Raw genomic sequence first — 27,339 nt, forward strand, 5'->3', positions numbered from 1 at the left:
ATAATTTTTAGAAATTTAAAAATAAAAGCTCACTTCTTTTTCAAAGGTCTCACCTTTTTACATCACGGGTCAACCTGTATTCTAACTTCCCCTGTTTCAAAGTGTAAACTTCACCTCTCCAGGGGTTCCTCTCCTGCATCTAGACTGAACAGTAGTAGTTGATACATCTCTCCTCCCTTGGCTGCCCTCAGCAGCAACAGAAACAATCAAAAATGAGAAAATGAGGCCCTGTGGTCCATGTCACCTTTTCATCCACTTGAACTGCCCGTCTTCTGCCTTCAACATGATCTGACCCCCATGCCTCTTATCGAAACTGCCTCCTAGGGGACCGTGACATTTTCTTAAGTTGAGGAAGATGTGGGAAGCTTGTAAAAAGAAGAAAAACAAGCCCAGAGGTCAGCCAAATGTGCTTTCTCCAGCTCTGGCTTGAACTGCGCATTTCCTCTCAGCTTTCAGGAGATGTCCTTTGGCAAAGAAGGGCGCTTTTGTCTCTCGTCAAAACAGACCCAAATTCTTTCTCCTGTCACGTGCCTGGCCGGAGCCAGTCAGCTGCTCTGTAACATGATCACCTTGGCCAGCCTCCCAGCCTTCCGACTAATAACAGGGCGAGGCGGCAGCACAGCGACAGCGGCTGCCAACGTCGGGGCTGGAGGAAGAGAAAGCGGGCTTGAGCTGTGCCAGGACCTTGGAGGAGCTGGGAGACAGCCCACTGCAGAGGTGAGCGGGAGCTGCTGGGCAGGGAAGCTGGTCGCCAAGGTCAGGACGCGTCCAAGTTCACTTAAAGAAAGGCAAAGCGTACCCTTCTCACCTCTGTGTCCTCTGCACTCACAGGGCAGGTGAGATCTGCCTCTGAACAATGTCCTGGGATGTTTTCTTAGTACACAGAGTCCCTTCCTGTCTCACTAATGTCTGCCGTCCTCTGCCCATGTTTGTACAATCTACCTCCTCCGTAGTCTTGTTTTTCTAGCAATTGACAGCTAATTCTGTCAAACGGACTTGCTTTGGCTTCAAAACCACATGAAAGAGAAAATCCCAAATCAGAACTCGAAAATCCTACTGGAAAAAGACTGCCAGGAAGCAACTGTGGTTGAACTGTTTCTCCTCTCTAACCTGCCAGGGTCACCTGGAAGGGTTGGGGCCAATTACAACAGTCTTAAAATTGCAAAGGCCCCTGGTCGATGTGGGGACTAGAAGGTGGACAGCCACGTCAAAGCTGTTTTGATCGACATATCGGGATTTATCAACAGATGCTCCACTTTCAGACTTGCTGATGTCCTGGTAGTAGCTCAGGAAGGATTCCCACAGAGGTTACCGAGGGAGAGGAATACAGTGTGTGTAGATGGGTGTGAACAATGGGCCACTGGTTTTCAGGATGCTATATGGGTCTTTTGGGGCATAATGCAAGCAAGACAAGACAGAGACTTGTAGGGTGCTTCAGTTTCGTATGCAATTCCAACTAACTTTCTCTAGTTGGGATATAAAGATTCAATTCAATTTGGTAAAACAAGTGCTCTGAGCGTTAGCTTCTGACCTTAGAAAGGTAAGTGTGTAGTATAGGAAAAGGTGCTGACACATTCAAGAGCAAATGTTGGACACATTCTGAGGGCAAAAAATAAGGCTCTTAATTCTTTTCCCCTTCTTTCATTTATTCAACAAATATTTCCTGAGTATCTGCTACATGCCAGGTTTGTGTTTGGTACTGTGGATCTCATAGTAAACAAAATAGGCAGGCTTTCAGCCTCACGGGCATGCAGTCAAGTGGGGCAGTAAATCATAAAGGGTATAAGTACCCAAGGCAAAAGCAGTGAAGGGAGCATTGCTAAAACTGTCCAAAGGGAATAATTTTTGTCTCAAAATTCAACCTTTTCCTTCATGCATTTTACCTTCTTGAATGAATATCTTCCCCTCCGTAAAAGTCTCACATACGTACAGACCTTGGTCATAGCAGCTCCTCGAAACCCTCTTCATCAGAGGCTTTAAGCTAGAGGCAGGCTGTTCAGCTTTTCCCAAGAATACAAACAGCCTGAGAACAGAGGCTGAAGTAATGGGAGTTTCAGTCCTCAGGAGAGTAGCCCTCTCCCGTATGAAATAGAATTTATGCTATTCTGAAAACACATGTGGCACCAGGCAAAGTGTTAGGAAACCTGGATTTTGCCAGAAACTGTGTGGAGTTTGGAACAAGTCAGTTTTGCTATCTGAGCCTATCTCCTTAGCGATAAAAATGGAAGGGGTAGACCAGATGGTCCATCAGGTCTTTTTTTTTTTTTTTTTCCTGATAATTTCATGAGATATTTACAAAGAAACCATGCACATTCACATAAAGATAATATATCTTGTACCTATAAAATGGGAACCTTCACCAACCATGCAGAATATCCAGGAAGCTAGAATCTGAAAGAATCAGGCTGCAGACAAATAAAAATTAAAATTAAACTGTCTACTTTTCCCACCCTCATCCCATTCCCCTTCCCTGTCTTCAGATTTTTTTATGTTGTGAACATGCACTATAGCCTCACTGTGCTTTTACCTAGATTGGGGATTCTGCAATAAATCATTGCTTTCAAAACAGTCAGAATCATCTGCTTTCAAAACAACCACACTAAAAAGTATCTAATTTGGATAATCTTATAATATCTATCGAAATCCCTTTAAGGGAGAATCAATTCATTGTTATTAAGTATTAAAATATTTACTTTTAGTGCATTTAATTTCTTTCTCTCTCTGAATGCATTCTCATCATAAATGTTATTTCATATCCTCCTCCTACATACTTTCTCACTTGGAAAATCAAAGTTATATAGTATTACATTATTAAATAGGACCAAGAAGCATGTCTTATTCACGTTTGTATCCTCTGTAGCTAGCATTGTATCTGGCATACAATAAGTATTTCTTGAAAGAATGATTATTATCTTAGAAAAACCATGCTCTATTTTACCTTTTGTATTAAAAAAAAAAGCATACACACAATATCTAATCCATTATTTGTGGCTGACAGAGGCTGGTCTCATTCCTTTGTGTCCTTTTACAATCCAAATGCCCACCCTGCATTCACCGACATCAGTACATTCTATACCTTTCGCAGACTTAATCGGTATAATGAGCACTGAATTCAAGTTCTGCCACTAAATAACTGTGTAATTTGAAGCTGAATAATGAAGATTTCTATGCCTCCATTTCTTCAAATGGAACATGGGGGCATCAGAATAGATGAGCTTAAGACAACTTCTAGTTCTTAGATGGGAGACTTCAAAAGGTAGAGAAAAAGAGAGGAGGTACCATAAAAATGTAATGATTATAGTACCTTGACATAGTAAATATTTAATAATTGTTGTTGTTGATTTTGTTTGCCAAAACTTCTAACTTGAACAATACCACTAGCAAACAATGTCAAGGAAATTCTTTGGGTGAAGACACATCGGCCCACCATGTCTGGGGTCCCCCCTGGAACCTTTCTGACTGACTCTGTTCAGTTAAAACTGAAAACAAGTCTACAGATGTAGAGAGGCACAGAAAACAAGCTGCTTTGTCATAAAATATTCAGAAGAATGATACGGTTGTGTAGCTTAGAGGAATCAGCTACCTAGACAAACATCTCAGGAAATAGCATATGGGCCTATTGGCTTAGCCAAAGAAAAATGGCATATCACGAAATGTTTCATTGCTTCTAATGAAGTCAGATGTCAACAGATAAATGCTATGACTCCTGCAGCCAAAGGGCCTTCCAGCCACCAAAAGATAAAGAGTCACTTTCCCTTTGACCAGAAGGCTGATGTGTCAAGGTCAAGCTTATGTATCAGCCCCTAATCACTCAGTCTCAGCAAAACAGTTTCTATGACATGGACGCAGCAGGCATCAGCACCCTGTGGAGTCAACAGAGCCGCCTCCTCCCAGGGTCTTATTGTACTGACAGCCATCCTAGTCTCACTTAGGTGTTTAATTTTAATACCTACTTAATACTTTACATCCAGCCTCCATCTCAGAAGAGTTTGAGATAGCTTCCAATAAAAGGATATATGCAGTAGAACAGTTGCAGAAAAATAAAAACTGATTAGAACCCATCAGGCACTCAATAAATACCTTTTTATACTGTTTTGATGTGGGGGGGGCAGTGATCTGTAGAGAGAAGAACCAGGTGCTTTACTGCTATTGCTTTGCTTTTGGACCGTGTAAAATCATTACCAAAAAAAAAAAAAAAAGAAGAAGAAGAAGAAGAAACAGGGCACTGGTCCTTGTCATAGTTACCTTTAATAATCTAATGAATGCTATAAATATGAAAAATGAACATGGAAAAATCAGCATAGAATTTCAGGGGAGACAAAGATTTCTCAAAGCCCTTAAGGAACTGCAATTAATATGATGAAGAGTAAAGTAAAAACGAATTACTCTGTGAATCTTCAATAAAATATTTCCTATGAATGAGCACTGAATTCATTAAAAGTTTTTTAATATTTCTGTAATTTTCTGAATAGGTAAAATATACTCATGGTACAAAATTCAAAAGGCAAAAAATAAGGCACACGGTAAAAAGATAGCCTTCCTTCTGCATTGTCCCCCAGCCACCGAATTCACCTCACCAGAAGCCACCACTGTAACCAATTTCTTATTCTTCCAGCAATAGTCTAATATTTTATGTGTTATTCTATGTATACATAAACAGCACACACACACACACACACACACACACATGTTCCACACATTACTTTTTCACTTAAGAGTTCTGGAAAGTACACATAGGGCTGCCTTATTCCTTTAATGGCTACAGAATATTTCATTACTAGATGTACTATAATTACTTAACCAACCCTTTATTGATGGAATTCAAGGTGTTTCCAATTTTTAGTCATTAAAAACAATGCCACAATGAACATCCTTGGACACACATCATTTTTTATATACTGGATTATATAAAAGGAAAAAAAATCCCAAGAAGTATAATTGAGCATTAAATTTAACTCTGAACTTACAGGCAGCCAAAGCAGAAAGGGGTGAGAAGGACCAAAATGGATTGCCTTTTTGCATTCCACAAGTAAACTTCTTCCAAAGAGGAGAACTTCTTTTAAAAAAAAAAAAATTTAATTTTTTTATTGAAGTATAGTTGATTTACAATGTTGTGTTAATTTCTGCTGTACAGCAAAGTGATTCAATTATACATATATATACATTCTTTCTTTTATATTCTTTTCCATTATGGTTTATCATAGAATATTGAATATAGTTCCCTGTGCTATACAGTAGGACCTTGTTGTTTATCCATTCTCTCTATATTTATTAGTTTGCATCTGTTAACCCCAAACTCCCAATCCATCCCTCCCCCATCCTCCTCCCCCTTAGCAACCACAAGTTTACTCCCAAAGAGGAAAACTCCTGTGCACTAATCTCTTTATAAGAATTTATCAGCTGTATTCTCATAAAAAGTGCACTACTTCATTTGGGGAACTAAATAATGGGGTAAGGAATATATTCAATGGCAGTTTTGATATTCACGTGGCAGATTCTTACATCTATCTTGATTTTTTTAAAAAAGTATGATATAACTAAAACCCAGCATTCCTTGGATAAGCTAAAATGCAATTTAGGAGGAAAAGGCTTGGTTATAAGGTTGGAGACCACGAGAAAGCCTGGGCACTGTCCTCCTTTAAAGATTTCTTGGGCATGCCAGATCTCCTGCCCTACTCGGTGTTTTCTTAGCTCTGGACCAGAACTTAGGCTAGCACTTTTCATATGGATTTTTGAAATGATGGGTTCATGTACCTAGACTGAGAGTTTGCACCTCCAGGAATCCTTGTACGTAGTAAGTTCTTCGTAAATGTTCCTGGAAGGAATAGATGAGCTTCAAAAGGTCAAACACCGTGTCTTATTAGCTTTGCAAGCTCTTGGCAAAGATAATGGTGATGATAAGATATCGGGGAAAAGCTAGATGAGACTTTGACTTGTAAGTGAAGTTTCTGTGGCGTGGCATGGCATGGCAAAAAGAGTCCTGGTAGCTAAAGAAACAAACAGGCAAACAAAGAAACAAACCAAAAATCCCCTCAGCTTCCATCCCAAACAGGATGGATATCTCGACAGGGTCCACAGAGCCTTTCACACTTCCTAACAAGCACTGAGGAGGGAAATCCATGGTGATGTGAAGGTTCTACCTTTTTGCACATGGTTTGCAGACATTAAGATCTCCAAGTTGTTCCCAACTTGAGGTGTTTCCTTTAATATTTGGTTCCTTGTCATTAAGACACTTTACAGGCTTAGCCCCCAAAGTACCTAGCACAACTGGGTAGTTAAAGATCTGTGCTTTCTGGGACTCCAGGCAGAAGGCAAACTGCCAGACTGAAAATGACCCTGCTTCATCCCAGAATTCTACCACTGTGTGAAAGGTAACTTCATGAATGGGCCCATATCCATCTTGAGGATGGGGGCCAAACTTGGGAATTGGGCCAATAGGAATTGCTCAGCACAATGAAGGTGGAGAAAATCACTATTTAAAGGAGAATTCTTAAGGACCTACTGTATACCACAGTGAACTCTACTCAATACTCTGTAATGGCCTATATGGGAAAAGATCTAAAAAAAGAGTGGATGTATGTATATGTATAACTGATTCACTTTGCTGTACACCTGAAACTAACACAACACTGTAAATCAACTATACTCCAATATACAATTTAAAAAAAAATTTTTAAAGGATAATTCGGGCTTCCCTGGTGGCGCAGTGGTTGAGAGTCCGCCTGCCGATGCAGGGGACACGGTTTCGTGCACTAGTCCGTCCGGGAAGATCCCACATGCCGCGGAGTGGCTGGGCCCGTGAGCCATGACCACTGAGCCTGCGCGTCTGGAGCCTGTGCTCCGCAACAGGAGAGAATTCTTGGGAATCCTTATAAATTCAGGTTACTGAGTAACATCTGTTGTCCCCGATGTGGCGCAGGGCTGTTTACCATAGTTTGGGGCTGACACTTGTCATCCTGAAACGCTTGTGCAGTTATTCTCTGCAAGCCTCAGGCGGTACAGAATATGACTATAGAGCACCCCTAACACTCAGGTAAGCAAAGGAATCCTGACTGCCCTCCTGGGTCAGAAAAGGGAGTGAATGCCTGCAGCTTCACTTTATTCCTTCTCTTCTGTTGTGTGTTTTTCTTTCTTTCTTTTTTTTTTAAGAACTCAGCACAGGGTGGAGCTCCACACCTCCAAGCTACAGCAGGTTCTCCTGCTGCTGGCCAGGCAACAGAGGGTGCTGGAGGAGGGAGTGGAGGTGACAAAGAAGCAGGCCTAGAGGGGTGGGGCTGGGGGGCTATAGTGTGGCTGAAATCCATTCCCCTGCCTCCAGGTAGAGACTGGGCTGACACTGCACCAAACATTCAGGTGCCTTTTCTTAAACCAGATGCTATCTCCCTTACTGGGAATCAAACCTCCCGGTATTTCTCCCTGACTGGCTTTTCCTCTGAGCTGACTGCCTCCCTTCTGCTGTGATGTGAGTCACAGTGGAGCTGGTGAGCAGCTTATCACCTCCCTCTGCTGTGCTAACTTCTCAAACCCCTGGAGGCACTTTATACATCACCATTCCTCTCTTCCCTTCTCCAGCCTAAGTATTCTGTAAGAAATGAGGGTCAAGGGGAAGCTGTATCTCCTAAGGTCAAAGCTGGTAAAAATGCATCTAGAATAATAAAACCAAGCATAATCATCCACAAAAGAATAAAACATCCTTAGAGATATTGGAAGCTGGGCCTGATCCTGGCTCTGCCATCCGTAAACTCACCTGGCCTCCTTTCTCTAGGTTCCTTCACCCTTGTCACATGGCAGGACGATGATCTGTAATGCTCCTCTTCAGCCAGGTTATGACACTATTCGATAGCGACAATAATAAGTGTTGGTGAGGATGTAGAGAAGTTGGAACCCTCATACATTACTACTGTTGGGAATGTAAAATGGTGTAACCACTTAACATTCCTCAAAAAGTTAAATACAGTTACTATACGACCCAGCAATTCCACTCCTAGGCATATATCCAGGAGAAATAAAAACGTGTCTACACAAAAACTTATGCAAAATTGTTCATAACATTATTCATAACTGCCACAAAGTGGCAACAACCCAAATGTCCATCAACAGAGGCCTGGATAAACAAACTATGATACATCCATATGACAGAATGTTATCTGGCAATAAAAAGGAGTGAAGTACTGATAGATACCACAACGTGGATGAACCTTGAAAACAGTACGCTAAGTATAAGAAGCCAACCACAAAGGACAACATACTGTAGGATTCCATTAATATGAAATGTCCAGAATAGGCAATGCCACAGAAACAGAAAGTGGATTAGTGATTATCGGGGGCTAGAGGGGGGTGAGGATAGGGAGACGGGAAATTCATGGCTAAGGCGTGTAGGATTGTCTTGGGATGATGAAAATATTCTAAAACTGACTGTGATGATGAATGCACAACTCTGTGAATATACTAAAAGCCATATATATGTACACTTTAAATGGGTAAATTGTATTGTATGTGAATTTTACATCAATAAAGATATTATTTTAAAGAACAAATACAACTTTAAAGTCTCCTCAGCCTCATCAGCAGAGCATGTGGCCAAACTTTTGGATTTTTGTCACGCTGGAAGGTGAGAAATAATATCTTATTATAGTTTTAATTCACATTTCTCTTATTATGGAGCAAGTTCAGCATCTTTTCAGTTTAGAGTCCATTGATATTGATTTCTTTTTATTATATACTAAATTCCCATGTATATTTTAAGGTCTATTTGCAGACTTTCTAATCTGTTGTATATGTCTGCCTACTCATGTGCTAGCACACAATTTCAACTATTAAAACTTCATGGTGGGGCTTCCCTGGTGGTGCAGTGGTTAAGAATCAGCCTGCCAGTGCAGGGGACACGGGTTCGAGCCCTGGTCCGGGAAGATCCCACATGCCACGGAGCAACTAAGCCTGTGCGCCACAACTACTGAGCCTGCGCTCTAGAGCCCCCGAGCCACAAATACTGAGCCCACGTGCCACAACTACTGAAGCCCATGCACCTAGAGCCCGTGCCCTGCAACAAGAGAAGCTACTACAATGAGAAGCCCGCACACCTCAATGAAGAGTAGCCCCCACTCTCAGCAACTAGAGAAGCCTGTGCGCAACGAAGACCCAACACAGCCCAAAATAAATTAATTAAATAAAAATTTAAAAAAAAGAAAAAACTTTATGGTGGGACTTCCCTGGTGGTGCAGTGGTTAAGAATCTGCCTGCCAATGCAGGGGACACAGGTTCGAGCCCTGGTCCGGGAAGATCCCACATGCTACAGAGCAACTAAGCCCCTGACCCACAACTACTGAGCCTGCGCTCTACAGCCCGCGAGCCACAACTACTGAGCCCGTGTGCCACAACTACTGAAGCCCGTGTGCCTAGAGCCCGTGCTCCGCAACAAGAGAAGCCACCACAATGAGAAGCCCACGCACCGCAACGAAGAGTAGACCCCACTCGCCACAACTAGACAAAGCCTGTGTGCAGCAACGAAGACACAACACAGCCAAAATTAAAATAAATAAATAAATTTATTTTAAAAAAACCTTTATGGTGAGACAAGTAGGGGGACAGTCAACCAAGTCAAGCTGGGCAGCAACTCAGGGTAAGTGCAATCCCCAAGCACCCTCCCACCAAACCCAGCCACCGTCCCAGGCTGTCACCTTCACAGAGAAGTCATGGCCTTATTTCAAATATGGAGAAACACAAAGTTTGTTGCAAAACACTTAATAGAAATGCCAAGAAATGTGATAAAGAAGAGACTGAAAAAGGTCAAGATCTAAAAGGTCATTCAGATTGGCACAGAGAAGTCACAAGAACACACTCCAAAGACACAAACCATCAGAAAAACCTAGCACTTAATTTTGTGAGAATAAAGCCTAGGGTAAATGCTGTGGCAGCTGGAGACCAAACTGCAGTAGCAGTAAGCAAAGGCAAGTCTGGCAGGTGTAGTCAGATCTTTGGATGCTACATTGAGGAGTATGAACACGGACAAAGACTTCTGCCTTGAAGGACAATTTAAACACCGGTTTGACACATTGGATGTTCAAATGCAACAAAGGGAAGACACAATGAATAGCATTTCAACCCTAACAACACCACAAAGCCGAGAGGCTATGTCTCTTCAAGAAACACACCACCAACAACAAAAAGAAACAGCAGATGGCACTGGCCTTGACCTCACTATGGAGCCACCACAGGGTCAGTCAGGTGGTGTTGGCACAAGAACAGGATGAACTGTCAGAGACGTACCCACATCCGTGATCAAGTGTAAGGTGTAAAGAACTGATGCTTCTGAAATATTCCCTGGGTGTATATGTATATGAATGTGTTACACCAGAGTTACATAGGAAACACTGCCTGAGTCAGCATGCATACTTGTCTACAATGCTTTCTTTTGGCTTGCTGTACCTTGAAAATACACTGGAAAATTCCAGAAAATTTCTACCTTGCCAGATTTTATAGTTCTGTACAGTATGTGTGTAAGTGTGGAGGATATACTCTTGTAGATGTTTTTGACAGTATAGAACTAGCTTGTAGTAAAAGGAATATTGTCCTCAAAACTTAGATCAAAACTCTAGTACTGGGCTTCCCTGGTGGTGCAGTTGTTAAGAATCCGCCTGCCAATGCAGGGGACACAGGTTCAAGCCATGGTCTGGGAAGATCCCACATGCCGCGGAGCAACTAAGTTCGTGTGCCACAACTACTGAGCCTGTGAGCCACAACTACTGAAGCCCGCGCACCTGGAGCCCGTGCTCTGCGAAGAAAGAAGCCACCGCAATGAAAGCGCGCGTGCAGCAACAAAGACCCAATGCAGCCGTAAATTAATTAATTAAAAATATTTAAAAAAAAAAACTCTAGTGCCAAAGTATTGTATAATCTTTAGAATAAAGGTTTTTATTTTTTAAGTCAAAATAGTTCATCTCTGCATGCATTGACTTGTGATGCATAAAAATAAAAGCAGGGAAAAGCACACCTAATATGTTGACATGGCCATAAAAAGAAACGATATTCAGTTATTTGTAGTGAGGTGGATGGACCTAGAGTCTGTCATCCAGAGTGAAGTAAGTCAGAAAAACAAATACCGTATGTTAACACATATATATGGAATCTAAAAAAAAATGGTTCTGATGAACCTAAGGGCAGGACAGGAATAAAGACACAGAAGTAGAGAATGGACTTGAGGACACGAGGAGGAGGAAGGGTAATATGGGACGAAGTGAGAGAGTGGCATGGACATATATACACTACCAAATGTAAAACAGATAGCTAGTGGGAAGCAGCTGCATAGCACAGGGAGATCAGCTGGGTGCTTTGCGACCACCTAGAGGGGTGGGATAGGGAGGGTGGGAGGGAGACGCAAGAGGGAGGGGATATGGGGATACATATATACGTATAGCTGATTCACTTTGTTATACAGCAGAAACTAACACAACACTGTAAAGCAATTATACTCCAATAAAGATGTTAAAAAATATGTTTACATGGCCAAAAAATATCTCATTCAGCATATATTATGGACAATGCCATTTTTTATCCTTTTTGTTTCATTTTGCTAAGTAGAGATGCAATTGGTTTTTAATCTGTGTTCACCACCTTTTGACATCAGAATTTTTATTCAGTTGTCTAATAACTACTATTTGGATTCCTTAAAATAACTTTTATTTTTCATTTGATCATTATCTTTATATAACCAGGAAAATTCTGCAACGTCACATTAGAAAATAAAAATGATCAAACCTTAATTTCTCCACTTATTAGATATTGGTTTTATTAAGACTTCCAGAAAGATTTACCCTGTCATACTTTCAAATGGAGATCTCAAACGCATTCCTAATTATTCTCCTTCTAGCCAGTTCTTGTTTGACTGCATTTTAGAAGGAGTTTCATGCATGGCATTCCTATCCATTTACTTGGCCATAGAATTGTTGACTGGTTTCAGGAAAACCTTGGTGGTTGTTTTTAAACTGACAATAACAAAGAATACAAAACTGAACCAACTCAAGTTAGAGCTACTCTTTAAGTCCTGGTTAAGAGTCCATTGATATTCTTTTATCTCGCAGGAACAACTCTTTACTACCTTGAAGAAATGAGAAGAGCGTAATTAAGTTTTTTAAAAAGCCTTAAAATGTGTTTTAAGAGTTGCTAGACCTAGTATCCCTCGTGCCCGTCCCTCTACTCTTCTGCTGTATTCCTGGCTATTCTTGCTTATTTGTTTCTCCATGTAAATTTTAGAATCAGTTTGTCTGCCAGGGGTTTTTTTGGTTTTTTTTTTTGTAACTCCCAGGTGATTTTAATGAGTTGCCAGCATTAAAAACCACGGCTGGCCATTCACCTTGACTCTCTCTATTCCTTGCTTCCTTGGTTGCATGTGAAAATGACATCTAGGCTCACCTGTGCTTTTTTATTCCAGATGAAGGGAGAAGCTGGAAGTGTGCCACACAATGAGAAGCAAAAGCAGGTAAACACGAGTACCTCACCCACCAAACTGGTGAGAATGCAGCCAGTGACCCTTTCCACATCTGCGCCTGCAGCGTAACTGACACCACCACCCCCAAGGTTTCGGGATAGCTGACACATTAGTGAAGTGCTCGCTTCAGTAGCTGAGCAGAATCACTTGACTCCAGCTGCCTGATTATCACTCAAGCCTCTTTGCCCGCAGGAAAGGCAGCTGAAGAGCCCCGTAGCTGTCCCACCAAGGTCTCATGGCCCTTAGAATGCCCCAGGCTCAGGCCTTTGGAACCACCCCTTTCTACAGTTGCTCTGGGGACAAGAGAGGCCCACTGGGGGCTGGGAACTGGGGGTGGGAACCAGCTGTTGACCCCAGATAACTTCTGTGCTGCATGCTCCTGCCCTTCACAGAGACCTTTGTCCTGTCTATTTACCTGGCCCTCAGGCTGCCAGAGAGAGAAAACACCACGATCCCTGAAAACACATCTAATCTTACATGTGAAATTGAGGTTTTAAATTTGACTTGGCTTGATTTGATTAAACTCAAATGAAAAATTCCTAGTGAATCTGGAAAGCTCATGAAAAGGGTCCTTTGAATCCTAAAAAAGGAATAATTGCAAAAGCCCAAGATGACCTGTCTGGCAAATTTGGGGGTGACCTTTGAACAGCCTGTATAAAAGAACAAGTTTCTGTGGTCTTAGCAATCCAGCCCTTAATGGGGGGAGACAGAGAGAGAGAGAGAGAGAGAGAGAAACAGAAGGTCATTTTCAGAGCTCAGAGAGAGAGAAGGTCATTTTTCAAACCTCAGGACCCGAGGGGTACTAGACCTTTAAAAACATTTCACTAGCCATGGAAAATGACTTACTAACTTCTTTTTGGTCTTCTGATCAAAAGTGGGATGGGGTAATCAAAGAAGAAAAGAGTCAGTGCAGATTCAGGTTGCTCTGAATGAGTCAGTCAAAATGGTCTGCTCCTTTAGATCTCCAAAGGCTGGATTAAAACATGGCCCCCTATTAGATCAGCTTCCCCTACAATAGTGTATGTGACCTGGTTCACTAACTGCACACACCTATAAGGACCACCACCTCCAGTCCTCTCTCATGAAAGATTATTAGCAGACTGCATCTGGGTGTAGAAACATAGGCTGTAATGGACATTTGTCATTCCTGCCCAAGGTACTATAGAAATTGGTGACAAACCTGGCAGCCAGGGTTTTCCTTCTGCAAGTCTGGGACCTGCTGGTTGACCATCGAGCTTGCAATGACCACTGTTTTAGGCTTTTGGAGGAGAACATGTAAGGACTGCCCAGTGATGGCCAGCGGTCTGTTCTTTGCCCCTAGAAGCCATCATTGTCCCATTCAGCTGGCAGCCCAGACTAATATCTCTGGAAGGCAGAGGACATATTACAAGTCAGAAAATATGTTTATTTACTCTTTTCTTCAAGGACAAAAGGGTAATGGGCATGGGAAAATAGGCCTGGCTCAGGAACACAGTTGAAGTCCCTGTGGCCTCATCAAGGATTCTGCAGATCCTTCTGTGATGGCCATCCCAGCTTTGCCTGTCCATTGGAATTAGCTGGGGACCTTTAAAAGACAGGGAGGCCCAGCCCCACCTCCCCTGCCCCCGCACAGACTCTTATGTAATCGGGCTGGGGAGTAACCTGGATATTGGGATTTTTTGAAAACTCCCAGGTGATTCCAATGTACAAATAATCTGCATCTCTGTTCAACAAGAAGACTGGTCATGAAATCCCATGGCTCTTGGAAGGCTCATCTGTCTTTCTCTGGGTGACGAAATTGCATGCTAGATTCTCTGGATCAGGTTTGCTCTCTTCCCTCCCCCAACCTTAAGCTCTAACTTTCATACTCACCTTCGCACACAGCCTGAGAGCTCTTGATAAGGAAGAGCCTTCCACGGAAGCTGGGAAAAGGTCAGCAGATGTGCCATGGTGGCACGATTGAGATCCTGATGGCACCTCACTCCTGCCGGGCTTCAGCAGTGCAGTGAGCTGCGTGTGAAGGCAGGAGGCTTGTTGGGACCTGACGCTTTCTTGTCCTCCCCTAGGAGGGACACATCTGGGGCTCCATGAGGAGGACGGCTTTCATCCTGGGCTCTGGCCTTCTCTTGCTTGTGGCCCTCTGGAACTCAGTCACATGGTGAGTTTTCTCGGCCAGCTCTAATTCGGGAGCTGGGGGCCGTGCGGTGGCGGTCTACGGGCAGAGCATGGATTTAGGAGCTGTCCACCCACCAGTCTTCACCCAGAAACATGAATGAGTTTTCTTTCAAGGCATCTTCAGAGATTTTGGGGTGCTTCTGGCTACTTCTGGCAAGCCCAGTGGGAGAGGCTGCTGTCTACATTTGAAGGGAAGGAGTGGCTCCTCTACATTCTAGGTGAGATTCCCAGACCACCAGCACTTAGGGTTTGGGTACATGGTTATAGCTTAATTCTTTTTCTTTTGTTCTCTACCTTGGGACTTCTCAGTTTATTACTCTAAGGAATGAGGACTTAAAGTTTAAGGCACTGGTAACCCCAGAGTGCTAAATTTGGGGGTTAATCTGGAATGGATGTTTAAGGATATCTAAGAAAAGAAGTTGAGACACCTCCTCCATCCCCCCAAATAGAAAAATAAAGAAATAGTTTGTGTGAAAATAAATGCTTGTGAGAGCAGTAATCCTGCTTCTAGATGTCAGGTCCAGAAGTGCAAAGGGCTGTTCTGTCTCATGTGAGGCTGTGTCCTTGGACCTGGTGCAATCTAGCTAGCTGTTGGGCCTTGACAGCAAGTGTTCACTCAAAATGTATTTACTGACAGTGCTAAAGCCTGAAAGCAAGCTCAAAACATAGTAGAAGAAAAAACCTATTTTAACATCAATATTTATGACAGCATTATCTACAATAGTGACTGTCCTCCGTCATACATTCATTCACTCACATAATATTTATTAAGTTATTCTGTGCCAAACTCATTTGTAGGATATAGAGATATTTAAGATAAAGTATTAAGGTAAAATGTCTACCCTATTAAAAAACTATGTCACCGTTTGACTGGAAGAAAATTAATAACTACAAAACAAACAAACCTCAACCAAAAAAACTTTGTCACAGTCTAGAATGGGAGATTAAAAAAGTGTCAGTTGTCACAAAGCAAACATAGAAATAAAATGTTTCTGATGATTGTTTTCTTCTAGGAAGAGAACTCCGAAAATGGGCTGAATATTAAACATGACAGGTTAATGGAATCTTAAGCACTCATTGAAAAGAACAATGCAGATTGCAAATATACATGGGGAGAGTGGTGGGAAAACATTTTATATGTTTCTGTTACGATGATGGGAAAACCACCTGTCATCTCAGTGATAAGCAAATACCAGAGAGAAAAAATATTTGCCATTTGAAATGTTAGAACTGGAAAACAGTTCAAGATCACCTCTTGTGATTTTCATTCGGTATTCCTCAAGGAGCCCTTGGATTGACACACAGGCAGGCACCTCGAAGGGTGGCCCGCTGGGCAACCACCAACCTAACATTTTTTTTTCAAAATAAAGTTTTTTATTTCTGAGGATAAAAGTAAATACATGCTCACTGTTAAAAATAAAAATCACACAATTCAAATAAGCATAAAGAAGGTGAAAACCACCTACCTCTCATATCCAGGAAATAACCACTGTTAGTATGCTGCATATTTGGTTAAACTTAAAAGACATCTACTACTTTTTAAAATTTATTTGTTTTATTTTTGGCTGCATTTTTTTGGATCTTCGTTGCTGCGCGCGGGCTTTCTCTAGTTGCGGACAGCGGAGACTACTCTTTGTTGCGCTGCACAGGCTTCTCATTGCGGTGGCTTCTCTTGTTGCAGAGCACGGGCTCTAGGTGCTTGAGCTTCAGTACTTGTGGCTTGCGGGCTCTAGAGCGCAGGCTCAGTAGTTGCGGCTCACAGGCTTGGCTGCTCCACGGCATGTGGGATCTTCCCAGAGCAGGGCTCGAACCCGTGTCCCCTGCATTGACAGGTGTATTCTTAACCACTGCGCCACCAGAGAAGTCCCGACATCTACTATTTTTTTAACTTTTTTTTCATTGAATTGATTATGGACATCTTTCCATATCAACCGATATAGATTTGCTCAATATTGTAAGCTGTCCTGTCTATTCCATTGTGTGGAAATATTCTAATCAATTTAGTCCATTCTCTGGGAATTCCAGTGGTTAGGACTCTGTGCTTTCACTGCCATGGCCTGGATTCAATCCCTGGTCAGGGAACTAAGATCCGGGACATTTAGGCTACTTAAAGGTTCTACGGTGCTTTTTTTTCGATTGCTGAGATGGACATTTATGTGCATCAGTGTGTGTATGTCTTTTCTTTCTTCCCCCTCTTTCTGTCTTTGTCTCTCTGTCTTAGTCTGTCACTCTGATCTTTTCCTCACTTCAGACACTGCCAAACTGCCCTGAGGATGTTTGAGCCAATCACATTTCCTCACAGTGCTAGCCAAGTATTTTTCAGGTATCAACTGCCACACAGCACAGTGATTGATGGAGCAAGACGGGTACCGGAGGAAGAATAGAGAGACAGAGAATTAAGTAAAACACCCTTGCTCCTCGGAATATTGAAATTAGAGGAGGCGGCAAATCAAGGAAAAATAAAGTTAATAGTACAAGAGTTAGGTAACACTACAACGTCACTTGAGTAACTGCCAACTGGGGTGGACAAAGTGCTTATTTGTTCACAGGAGGAGAACAGAAATCCTTGGGATGACTTCATGGAAAAGTGGGATGTGGAGCAAAAAGCCCTATCTAAATGTGTGTTGATCGGTATTTTCTAAAATACCCTGCAGAACATCAGTTCTATCGGAGGTTAATGGGTGGGGAGACCATACGACTTATCATCGAAATGGGACATTTGTGAGAATAAAGGAGGGGTTATTAATCATGATGCTGGAATGATGGATACGTATTGAAACTGTCCTGGGCAGACAGGGACGAATGGCCAGCCTATTCTGAGATGTTCTGAGAAGACAGAGTGCTGGGTAAAGAAAAGTTTGAGAAAGGTTGAGTTTAACAAAGTCAAACAGGAATTCTCAGAGCTGTGACCACACTTGTCTGGACCCTGACTCTCCAAGAAGGTAGGGTGTGAAGACTGTTTTAACCAAGGAGCCCCTTGAGAGGTAGGTTTTCCACTTTGGAAAATGCTCACTGGACGCCTGAAGTACCCCTGCTCATGTCATCATAGGGTCATGGGGATTGGGGAACCCAAGTGCCCGTGGTGAGCTGTACCATACCAAACTCTTCCTCTGCTTCTCCCTTTGCTTCTCCCTTCCTTGGCTATTCTTAAAGGGCTCAAGTGGGCACAGACACCCAAATGTCAACCGAAATTCATTTCTGTTTGGAGTGTATCATACATCTTACCATAATTTTGTGTTTTTTTCTCCAACCACCTAGAAGGTTGTTGTCCCCGTTCTACAGCTAAGAAAAGAAATAGAGACACTCCTTAAGTGACCCATCCCAGTCCCCACAGCTGGTGTGTCACCCCAAGACTGAAGGCAGGCCCCCAGCCCCGAGCACCAAGACACCAAGGCCCTGGCAAGGGCCTGCCTACAACGCAGCCTCAGTTACCACCGAGCATGTGTTCAGGGAATACGTGCGCCACCAGCTCCTGAAGTTGTCCTGATGGTTTCCTTCTTCTTCCCAACCTTAGGTGCCACCCAGGTGCCCATTCTGTTCTTCTGGACCGTCAGTGGACTTCTACTGGTGGTTGACACAACTGGAAAGCCTAACTTCATCTCCCGCTACCGAATTCAGGTCGGCAAGAATGACCCTGTAAGTGTTGCTGCAGCTTCTCCTGGTCAAAGCACAGAAAGCAGGGGCTAAAGCCACATTCTCCAAATTCTGCTGGCTGGCCCAGGAGAGACCGGGGCCAGTGGGAGCCAAGTGATTCCGTACAAGGCTCCCCCAGGTTAGAAGATTAGAGAGAGGAAATAGTATGCCCCAAATCTCAGAGCCAGCCAGCCAAGACTAATGTCAGTCAAGACTAATCTTCTGACTCCCAGGCCTGGCTCTCTACCTGCCTGTGCTGGCCTACGGCGCTGTGGTCAGCATTTTAGCAACAGAAATGACTGTCTCAGCCCAGCACTGGACCGAGTCCCAGATATGTCAGGTAGGTCTCCACCTATCCATGGGAGAAGGGACAGCAATAACTAGCTGCTGAAAACACGGATAACAGCTGCCCTTGTGAGGGAGGGACACAGCTGCTGAAATAACGGATAACCCCACTATCATATTAATTGTGAGTGTGTCGGTGGTGGTTGTTTTTTAAGCAGGTCCTCCTTCCCAATTATTCAGTACCACCAATAGTATGTAGGCCATCCATGGTAAACAAGGCCTGGACCTTGCTGACAAGGAACTCCTGGCCCAGAAGGAGAGAAAAAGCCAAGCACATATCTTGTATGTACACAGGCCGGGGAATTGAGCCCCACTGTTCACTGCTCCCTGAGCCCGGCTTGCCTGCTCAGTGCTCTGACAGCCTCAGAAGCCTTTTCTTACACAACAAGGAAGAAGTTGATTCTTAAACCCAGATATTTTTTACCCCAGCTCCACCAAAACCACATCCTGGCTTCTTTCCCAGACAAGACAATCATTTACTTATTTATTTGTTTTTATTTTTGGCTGCGTTGGGTCTTCGTTGCTGTGTGCAGGCTTTCTCTAGTTGTGGCGAGCGGGGACTACTCCGCGTTGCGGTGCACCGGCTTCTCATTGCAGTGGCTTCTCTGGTTGCGGAGCACGGGCTCCAGGCTCTAGTTGTGGCACGTGGGCCCAGCAGTTGTGGCTCGTGGGCTCTAGAGCGCAGGCTCAGTAGTTGTGGCACACGGGCTTAGTTGCTCCGCGGCATGTGGGATCTTCCCGGACCAGGGCTTGAACCTGTGTCCCCTGCATGGGCAGGCGGATTCTTAACAACTGCGCCACCAGGGAAGCCCAGACAATCATTTTTAATTATCTGTCCAGATGCCTGGGTGAGTCACCTCAGCTCTCAGGGAATTCTACCCAGGCCAGCACTCTAGAAAGCAGAGTGGCTGATAAATAGTGCCCTTGATCCAGGCTTTCAGGACGGTCCCTTCCTGAACCAGAGCTACTGGCCTGGCTCACAGTTCCCCTCACTTGAGACGGCAGGGGCCTCCTCCATGTCCAGCTCAGCAGGCAGGGACCAGAGACAAAGGGTTAAAAGCAGGGCTTGTTCCTTGAGAATGTTTCACCTGTCAGACCACGGAGGTCTCCTTACCAGGCACCCCTGACTAAATGCATACTTCTTCAAGGCCAAGTACTGTAAACATCTTCGTCATTCACAAGAGAAAACAGAGGCTTTGAAATGTGACATGGCTTAGAACCATGATTCACACTCAAGTTTTGTGACACCAGGGCTTGTGCCCTGAACCACTAGGCCACATCAGCTCTCAAGAGAATCACCTAGCGCAATAAACTTCACAGTCTACAATGAATGGAGGGCCACACAGGGAAGGTCTCGTGGCATTTGGCAGAAGCTGAGGTTCAGAAAGGTGCACTGACTAGTTCAAGGTTAGACTGTCCTTGGAAAGGGAGCCAGGGCTCGTCTCATCTGCTCCTACACTGTGTGCACACTCAGGTAGCCACCCAAGTTAAGAAGGAAGCCCCAGACGCCACTTGGTCTTCGGCCCATTCCAAGAAGCTCTGACCCCTGACCTAAGACATCAGAAACAGGTCATCGAGTGGGACCTGAACGCAACGGCATTCATAGGACACCACCAGCCGCCCCCGCCGCCCCGCTCTGGTTACCCTCCCACTCTCCCGGCCTGGATGGCTAGTTCACGCCTCTCCTCCCTCCTCAGATCCTCAACACCTGCGCCCGTCACCTCCTCCCAGAGGGTGGCCTTGCCTTAAGCAGAAGACAGCTCCCACAGCCGTGCACCACCGCAGCCTGGGGGCAGCACTTGCGCACCCGCTCTGCCTGCCCACCTGCTGCAGCCCGTGGCCTCTCTCTGGTCCTACTCCAGCCCGTTCCTCCACTGTCTGCACGCTACACCCACCACCTCTTGTTTACTCCAGCAAGTTGCTCCAGCAATTCTTCCTTCTCTTTCTTTTGTCCTTTTTTTTTTTCCTTCCTCTTCTGGATTTTACCCTCTGGCTTATTACAAACCTGCTATAAGTTTTCCCAGCTTAAAACCCAACCAAAACCAAAAACCTTGCGTCCATCTCCCATACTCACTCCCACTCCTATTTTTGGTCCCCTTTGCAGCAAAGCTCTTTAAAGAGTTGTCTATACAGTTTCTGATTTCTCCCTGTCCACTGTCTTTTCCCAAAATTTCAGAATTATGAAAAATTGAAAACACGTATACAGAAGTGGAAAAGGTAGTAGTACCCTGATCACTCATTTATATACCACCTAGATTCTCCAGTCTTGTCTTAAACATTTTACAATATGTGCTTTTTCTGTATATAAAACCATAAATATCTATGCATCTGTAATTTTTTGCTTCATCATTTGAAGCTAAGTTCAGACACCATAAAACTCTAAATCCTTCAGCCTGCACCTCCTAAAATAATCACAAAACAATCCTCTCACCTCCTGTAGAAACCTCCTCGCATCAGGCCTTCACCTCCACCGCTCCACCATGATTGTCCTGGGCAAGGTCACCAGTGTTCCTGTCACAGGCTTGTCGCATTAGACCTACCAGGGCTGTCTCCACAAGTTGCTCATGCCGCATCCTGCTGTAGCTTCTTATACCGGCTGCCAAGGCCCCACTGTGTCCTCACAGCTCGCCACTCACCCCTTCACAGCCTCCTTTCTGGATCCTCCTCAGCCTAACCTCCCCACCCTCTTTACGCTGACGCCCAGGGCACAGCCTCGTCGTCTTCTCTGTCCTCATCCTCTCAGCGTCGTGACTTTAAATAACCGCCTCAACGCCAACAGCTCGCCAATTTACCTCTCGAGCTCAGAACTCTCTCCCGATGCAGGACTAAACATCCAAATGCCTCCTTGGCATCCCCAACGCAACATGACCCAGAGAGAATTCTTGATCTCTCAGCCTCCAAAGCCTTTGATACCCACAACCTCCCCAGTCTCAGCTGGGGAGCCTCTCAGTCCAAAGGCCTTGGAGTCACCCCTGGCGACTGTCTTTCCCTCGTACACCACATCCAACCTATCAGGAAACCCTATTGGCGCAATTTCCAAAATGGATCCGGGATCCAGCCCTTTCTTACCACCTCCATCACCACCATCCTCTTATATGCATACTTGAGCACTTCTAGTCTTCCTGTTTGTATTCTTGGTCTCCTACTGTCTGTTCCCAGCACAGCAGCCAGAGTAACCCTGTAAGGTCCTGTCACTTCTCCGCTCACAACCTTGGGATGACCCTCGCTTCTCTTGGAATAAAAGCCAAGGTCCTCATAGTGGCCTACGGGGCCCTATACGCACTGGCTCCTCCCTGCCTCTTTGACCTCCCCTCCCACTTCTCCCCACCTCACACCTCACTCTTCTCCAGCCAAGTACGCCAGGAGTGTGGCCTGTCATAGAGCCTTTTCACCAGCTCTTCCCTTTGCCAGAAGACACTTCCCCCAGATACCTGTTTCCCTCATCTTTGTTCAAATCTCACCATCTCAATGAAGTTTACCCTGACAATTCTATTTAAAACGATAAGAGTATAAACTCAGTGAGGGCAGGAATCTTTGTTTTGTTCACTGCTTCCTTCCCAGCACACAGAACACTGCCTGAAACATAGAGGGTGCTCAATAAATATCAGCTGAATGAATAATCGTATGTCACACCCACCTCCTGGTCAAGGCTGCCAGAAGAGGTGTATGGCTTCCTCTGTGGTGCTCTCAAACCAAGGCTGCCCAGACCTGGCTTCACCATGGGATGGAACTGAAGGTTTAGAGAGTGAATTCTGGTCCATCAATACAAGCAGGACATGAAAAAGCCAGAGGAACAGGCAGGCCTGAAGTATGAGGACCACGCTGAACCCAGCCTCACCTTGGAGCAGAAACCCTCCAGCTTGCAGACATTTCTCAGGAGGGAATCCCCTTTGAGAATGCCAAACCAGTTCATCAGGACCAGCAAGTGAGCTGTGGTCATGGGGCTGTTCCCAGGAGCTCCAGGGCTCTGACAAATGGAAGGGTCAGGGGTCACTGGTTCCCAAGGAAACGCTGGCTGTAGTCTTGAGGCTCGAAGGGATGTGAGCACGTGGGGCCAGCTCTCCACAGCGTTCTGGGGAGAATGCGCAGGCAGCCCCTCATCCTGACAGCCCCACCCTGAAAACCAGCAAGACCTGCTCACAGCAAGCGGGACAAGAGGCCAGATAGCAGCTCCGTGGCTCCCATCCAGGGAGGCTGGACCACATGAGGAGGCCGGCGACCCTGATCTCTGCACCTGATCCTGGTCAAGGCTCTCTGGACGAGCAGGGACCAAAAGGCTGAAGAAGGAATGAGGCTGGGAGCCTTCTCCAGCACCCTGGAGGCTCCCCAAGATGCCTGTCGGGATTACGTGGGGTTGGGCCTGGCCAGAGAAATGGGGAGGACAGTGGTGGAAGCTGCAGAAGCAGGAAGGAGCAGGCAGCTTCAGGCAGGGACTAAGGCCTGGGGAGGGGAGTTTCCAAAGGCAGGGCATTACCAGGTGGTTCCATCCCTGGGCTGGGCAGCACTCAGGGGTTGCTGGCTACAGCCAGACATCACTCCTAGCATCCAGCCCCGAGTGAGGGCCTCCCGAGAGCTGGTCACAGAGGAGCCTGGTTCCTAGAAGGGAAAGACCTACTTCTCACACTCTCGTCCACCTCCTTTCTTCCCTCTTCCCCCCCGGGCAGGTGGACCCCATGAAACTACGCCAGTCTATCCACATGGTTCTCTTCAACCAGCTGGTGATCTCTTTCCCCATGATGGTCTGGCTCTATCCCATCCTCAAGTTGGGGGGCGACCCCTGCCGCCGAGAGCTACCCACCTTCCACTGGTTCCTCCTGGAGCTGGCAGTCTTCACGCTGACTGAGGAAGTGCTGTTCTACTACGCACACCGGTGAGCGCTTTCCTTCCTGAGCACAGCCAGCTCCTCACTCTCCCAGGTTCACCCACCAATGGGGGTGAAACCTGGCCTCCTCGGAGTTGTAGGGGTGCGACCAACAGCACCTGGAATCAAGAGACTCCCGCTAACTAGTTAACACGAAGACAACTCTTCGCTCCACAGCTGACAATGTGCGACCACCGACGAGTGTCTGGGATCTCCGTTCATGTGTGTGGCAGGGTAGTTTCCCATTCATCCCTTAATTGAATCCTTTCTGGCCATCCTCCCCATTTTACAGCTCATACAACTGAGGTAGAGAGAGGCAACGTCACCAGAACTCACAAGGCAGGGCTGTCGGAGCACCAATCCAGTGTGTTTTCACTGGACGTGAAACTTTGCTCCATGGATATGACCCCAGTTCCTACCTTTGGTTTCTCGTGTTCTGGTGGGGGAGGGGGAGAGGGAGGTTGGCTGATTTATCAACTGTTAACTCTCTTCCCAGCCTCCTTCACCACCCAAAACTCTACAAGAAAATCCACAAGAAACACCACGAGTGGACAGCTCCCATTGGTGTGATCTCCCTCTACGCACATCCTATTGAGCATGTGGTGAGTAGAGCTCGGCTCCCCCAGAGGAACGGGCAGCGGGCACAACCCCCTTCCCCAAGCTAGTCTCCTGCACAGAACGGGATCACACTGGCTCTTTCTTCTGCCCATTCAACAGCTACCATTTGTTGTTGGCATATGCCGGGCGATGCTGTATGCCCAACATAAGTTATCTCATTTAATCCTCCCAACAACTGTTTAAATCCTCATTTTGCTAATGAGGAAGTTGAGGTTCAAACAGTGAATAACTTGTCCCACGTTTCATGTCTGAAGGAGTCCAGCAAATCAAGTCCAGAAACTCACTCAGCTTCCCCAGATCTGTGTCAAGAAGTCTTCCCGGACACCCACCTGCGTCCCCTCCATCCCCTTGGGCCCCTCTTCAAACCGCCCTCTCTTTGCAGGTCTCCAACATGCTGCCGGCGATGGTGGGTCCAATCATCATGGGTTCCCACTTGTCCTCCATCACCATTTGGTTTTCTTTGGTCCTCATCATCACCATCATCTCCCACTGTGGCTACCACCTACCTTTCTTGCCTTCACCTGAATTCCATGACTATCACCATCTCAAGTAAGGCACTCCTCCTCACTGTGGGTCTCTGGGCAGTAGCCCCCACGTTTACTCCTAGACCTCCTGACAGCAGACACCAGTGTCTCAGTTCAAATGTGGGTCTAGTGGAGGGAGAGGTCTGCAGGTGGGGACAAAGGTGACCATCCTGGGACCCAGATCACCTTGCCATCCTCTTTCTGATATTGGATCTTCCTGCCACTATGGGTCTTTAACCTGCATTTAGGTCCTGGACCCTTTGAGAATCTAGTGTAAGCCATGGGCACTATCAGGAAAACGCATACATGCATAGAATTCCTGCAGGCAATTCAATAGAAGTTGTGAGTGCTCCAGGCTCGTCGGTGTGGTCTAGGAAACTCCTGCATCAGAATCACCTGAGATGCTTTCCTCAAATGCAGCCTCTTGGGTTCCACTCCAAATACACTGAAACAAAGCATCTGGGGGAGCAGGCCTTGGCATCTGCATTTAGTTAAGTGTTCCAGGGGATTCTGATGGAGGTGGTCCCAGAACCTACCTGAACAAGCCGGCTTTGCCACAGGTTCTGACTTGTGTGCATCGAAATCACAGAGAGCTTTCCAAAGGAAGAGCATAGCTTTTCAGTCTGGAATGGCCCCAGGAATATGTACACCACCGCCTGGGTTAATCAGAAGCAGGTGGGCAGCATGGTGGGGACGGGTGTGGGATAGGAGGGCTCAGAAATGTGTGCAAGGCTGGCACAGGTGAAATGAACGTGAGCTCGCCTGCCTCCAGCACCCTCCTCTCTCCTCCAGGTTCAACCAGTGCTATGGGGTGCTGGGGGTGCTGGACCACCTCCACGGGACTGACACTGTGTTTAAGCAGACCAAGGCCTACGAGAGACACATGATCCTGCTGGGCTTCACCCCGCTCTCCGAGAGCATCCCTGATCCCCCGAAAAAGATGGACTAAGACACGGCCCGAGTGCCATCCTAGCCGTGCCCTCTGCAGAGGTCTGCTAAGGTGGCCTGAGGCCTCCTGGTCGCACCTACCAACTCGCTCCTTCAGCCACGCACTCTGATGACGAACCACGAGGGCAGGGGGAAGGTCAGCTTCCTGGAAAAGCAGGCCCAAGGAGGGGACCAGGGCTCCCCCAACTTCCCCAATCATCCCAAAGGGGACCAGGGATTGGCATAATGAAAAAATATAGCTCCCTGGAATAGAGGCCAATCAGAGGGAAGAAGCCACTTTGAGAGGGCTCCTGGGGGGTCCCCCTGGTCCTCTGCTGTGGAAGGGGAGAGGGACACCAGATGACTCCTTGGTAGCCCTGGCAGGACAGAGAATGACAAAGGTGGCAGGAGGCCATGTGGCTCCAGCCATAGCTCCTCCTGATGCCAGGGGGTGGGAGAACCAGAAGATACTGCTTTGCCCCTTCCTGTCCCCAAAAGCCTCTCATTCTCTACTCAGGCCAGGGCCAGGACACCCTGGCAACGGTTCTGGGATCAAGTCCCCACTGCTTCCCAACACACGCACGCACGCGCACGCACACACACACATACAGACATGCAGTGTGATAAAGACCCCACTTCAACTCTGCCCCACTGCAATTGGACATCACCCCTCTGAAAAGGAAAATACCAATCACAAGAGCTCTTCCTGGGATTACAACTGAGATACCAAAAAGAGGCGCAGACCAAACCCCAATACCTTCAGCCACAGGCGGAAACCAAAGGCCAAACCCTGTGGCCCCACTCAGCTGGGGCCCCCTTTTAGCCACAGAGGGTAGGGTCAGAGTTGCTGACCTTTGGGGACACCCAACTGAGGCCCCTTATTAGGCTCTCTGAAGCAGGACCAAAGGAGCTAGAACCCTCTTCCTCCACTAAGGCAAGAAATACACGGCTGAACAGAGGATAAAATCCTTATTTCCCCCTCAAACGATGAACCAGTTGTTTCACCACCATTTTTACAGGATGACTTTAGCAGGGATGCCTTTTCCAATGAGACCTTATTGTCTACAACAAAACCACAGAACTGCCCAGGTGGAAGCAGTCCCCACCCTGGGTTCGCTCAGCTGCTTCTGACATTGCCAGGAACCCTGTGGCTCCCAGTGTCACCGTAAAGACACTCTGATTTGCAAGGCCACCATTATAGTTTCCAAAGTCTGATATTTTCCTGAACATTCAGTTCTCCTCTGTCCAGAAAACCACCCGCTGTAGTTTTATAAAATACTTTAACATCTGATAGGGCCACATCTCCAGGTAGAGCTATCAAAGAGACGACCTCCTGCCACGGGCCCTAGCTCCCCAGAGGACCTGCCCAGGAGGCCGACCAGGCGCTTAGCAGGCAGCGTCCTCCTTGGGCCTGGGTGGGCCCAGCCCCCTCCCTGGGACCGCACACCCTTCGCTTGAGCACAGCTCCTGGTGCATCAGTGCTGGACGTGCTCATAGCTGCTGACCTGCACCCACAACCTGTCCTACGAATAAACAGTTGGAAAACAGTCCCTCTTCAGTGCACTGAGCGAGGGTCGGGAATGAGGAGTGTGGAGAAAGGGGAAGAGTGGCGGTCTTTCTCCTTTTAACATCTGTAGACCTGGAGGTACTGCTGGGGCGCAGAGGGGCGAGGGGCTTCGTTCTCTCACCCTTTTTCTTAGGCAGGTCGCTGGGCCTGGCCCCGCCACTGGTTACCAAATAGCCTCAAGGAAAGGTCGAGGTCTCAACACTGGCAGAAGAAAATGTGAATGTGA

The 27,339-nt window shown here is 46.1% G+C and overlaps 1 protein-coding gene across 2 annotated transcripts; it reads left to right on the plus strand.

Moving 5' to 3' along the window:
* The first annotated feature begins 601 nt into the window (after nt 1-601).
* On the plus strand, nt 602-27,093 carry FAXDC2 (fatty acid hydroxylase domain containing 2). Of its 2 annotated transcripts, XM_082621156.1 has the most exons (9): nt 602-717; nt 12,428-12,475; nt 14,530-14,621; nt 14,753-14,856; nt 18,153-18,274; nt 23,281-23,486; nt 23,974-24,079; nt 24,478-24,644; nt 25,412-27,093. In XM_082621156.1, the coding sequence occupies exons 2-9, from the start codon at nt 12,428-12,430 to the stop codon at nt 25,566-25,568; spliced, it is 1,002 nt and encodes a 333-aa protein (XP_082477282.1). In that variant the 5' UTR covers nt 602-717; the 3' UTR covers nt 25,569-27,093. The 2 variants fall into 2 exon arrangements, with proteins under 2 accessions (XP_082477282.1, XP_082477283.1); XM_082621157.1 differs by lacking the exons at nt 602-717; nt 12,428-12,475 and adding an exon at nt 12,486-14,286.
* Nucleotides 27,094-27,339: the final 246 nt, after the last annotated feature.

The sequence above is a fragment of the Mesoplodon mirus genome, assembly GCF_964341445.2.
Source record: "Mesoplodon mirus genome assembly, chromosome: 5".
Lineage (NCBI taxonomy): Eukaryota > Metazoa > Chordata > Mammalia > Artiodactyla > Ziphiidae > Mesoplodon > Mesoplodon mirus.

What these genes read in the sequence shown, in the direction of transcription:
- FAXDC2 (XM_082621156.1), top strand. Translation starts at nt 12,428, where the DNA reads ATGAAGGGAGAAGCTGGAAGTGTGCCACACAATGAGAAGCAAAAGCAG. An exon ending in CTCTGGAACTCAGTCACATG is followed by an intron (nt 14,622 to 14,752) that starts GTGAGTTTTCTC and finishes TTTTCTTTCAAG; the next exon opens with GCATCTTCAGAGATTTTGGG. An exon ending in AGGTCGGCAAGAATGACCCT is followed by an intron (nt 18,275 to 23,280) that starts GTAAGTGTTGCT and finishes CCCCCCGGGCAG; the next exon opens with GTGGACCCCATGAAACTACG.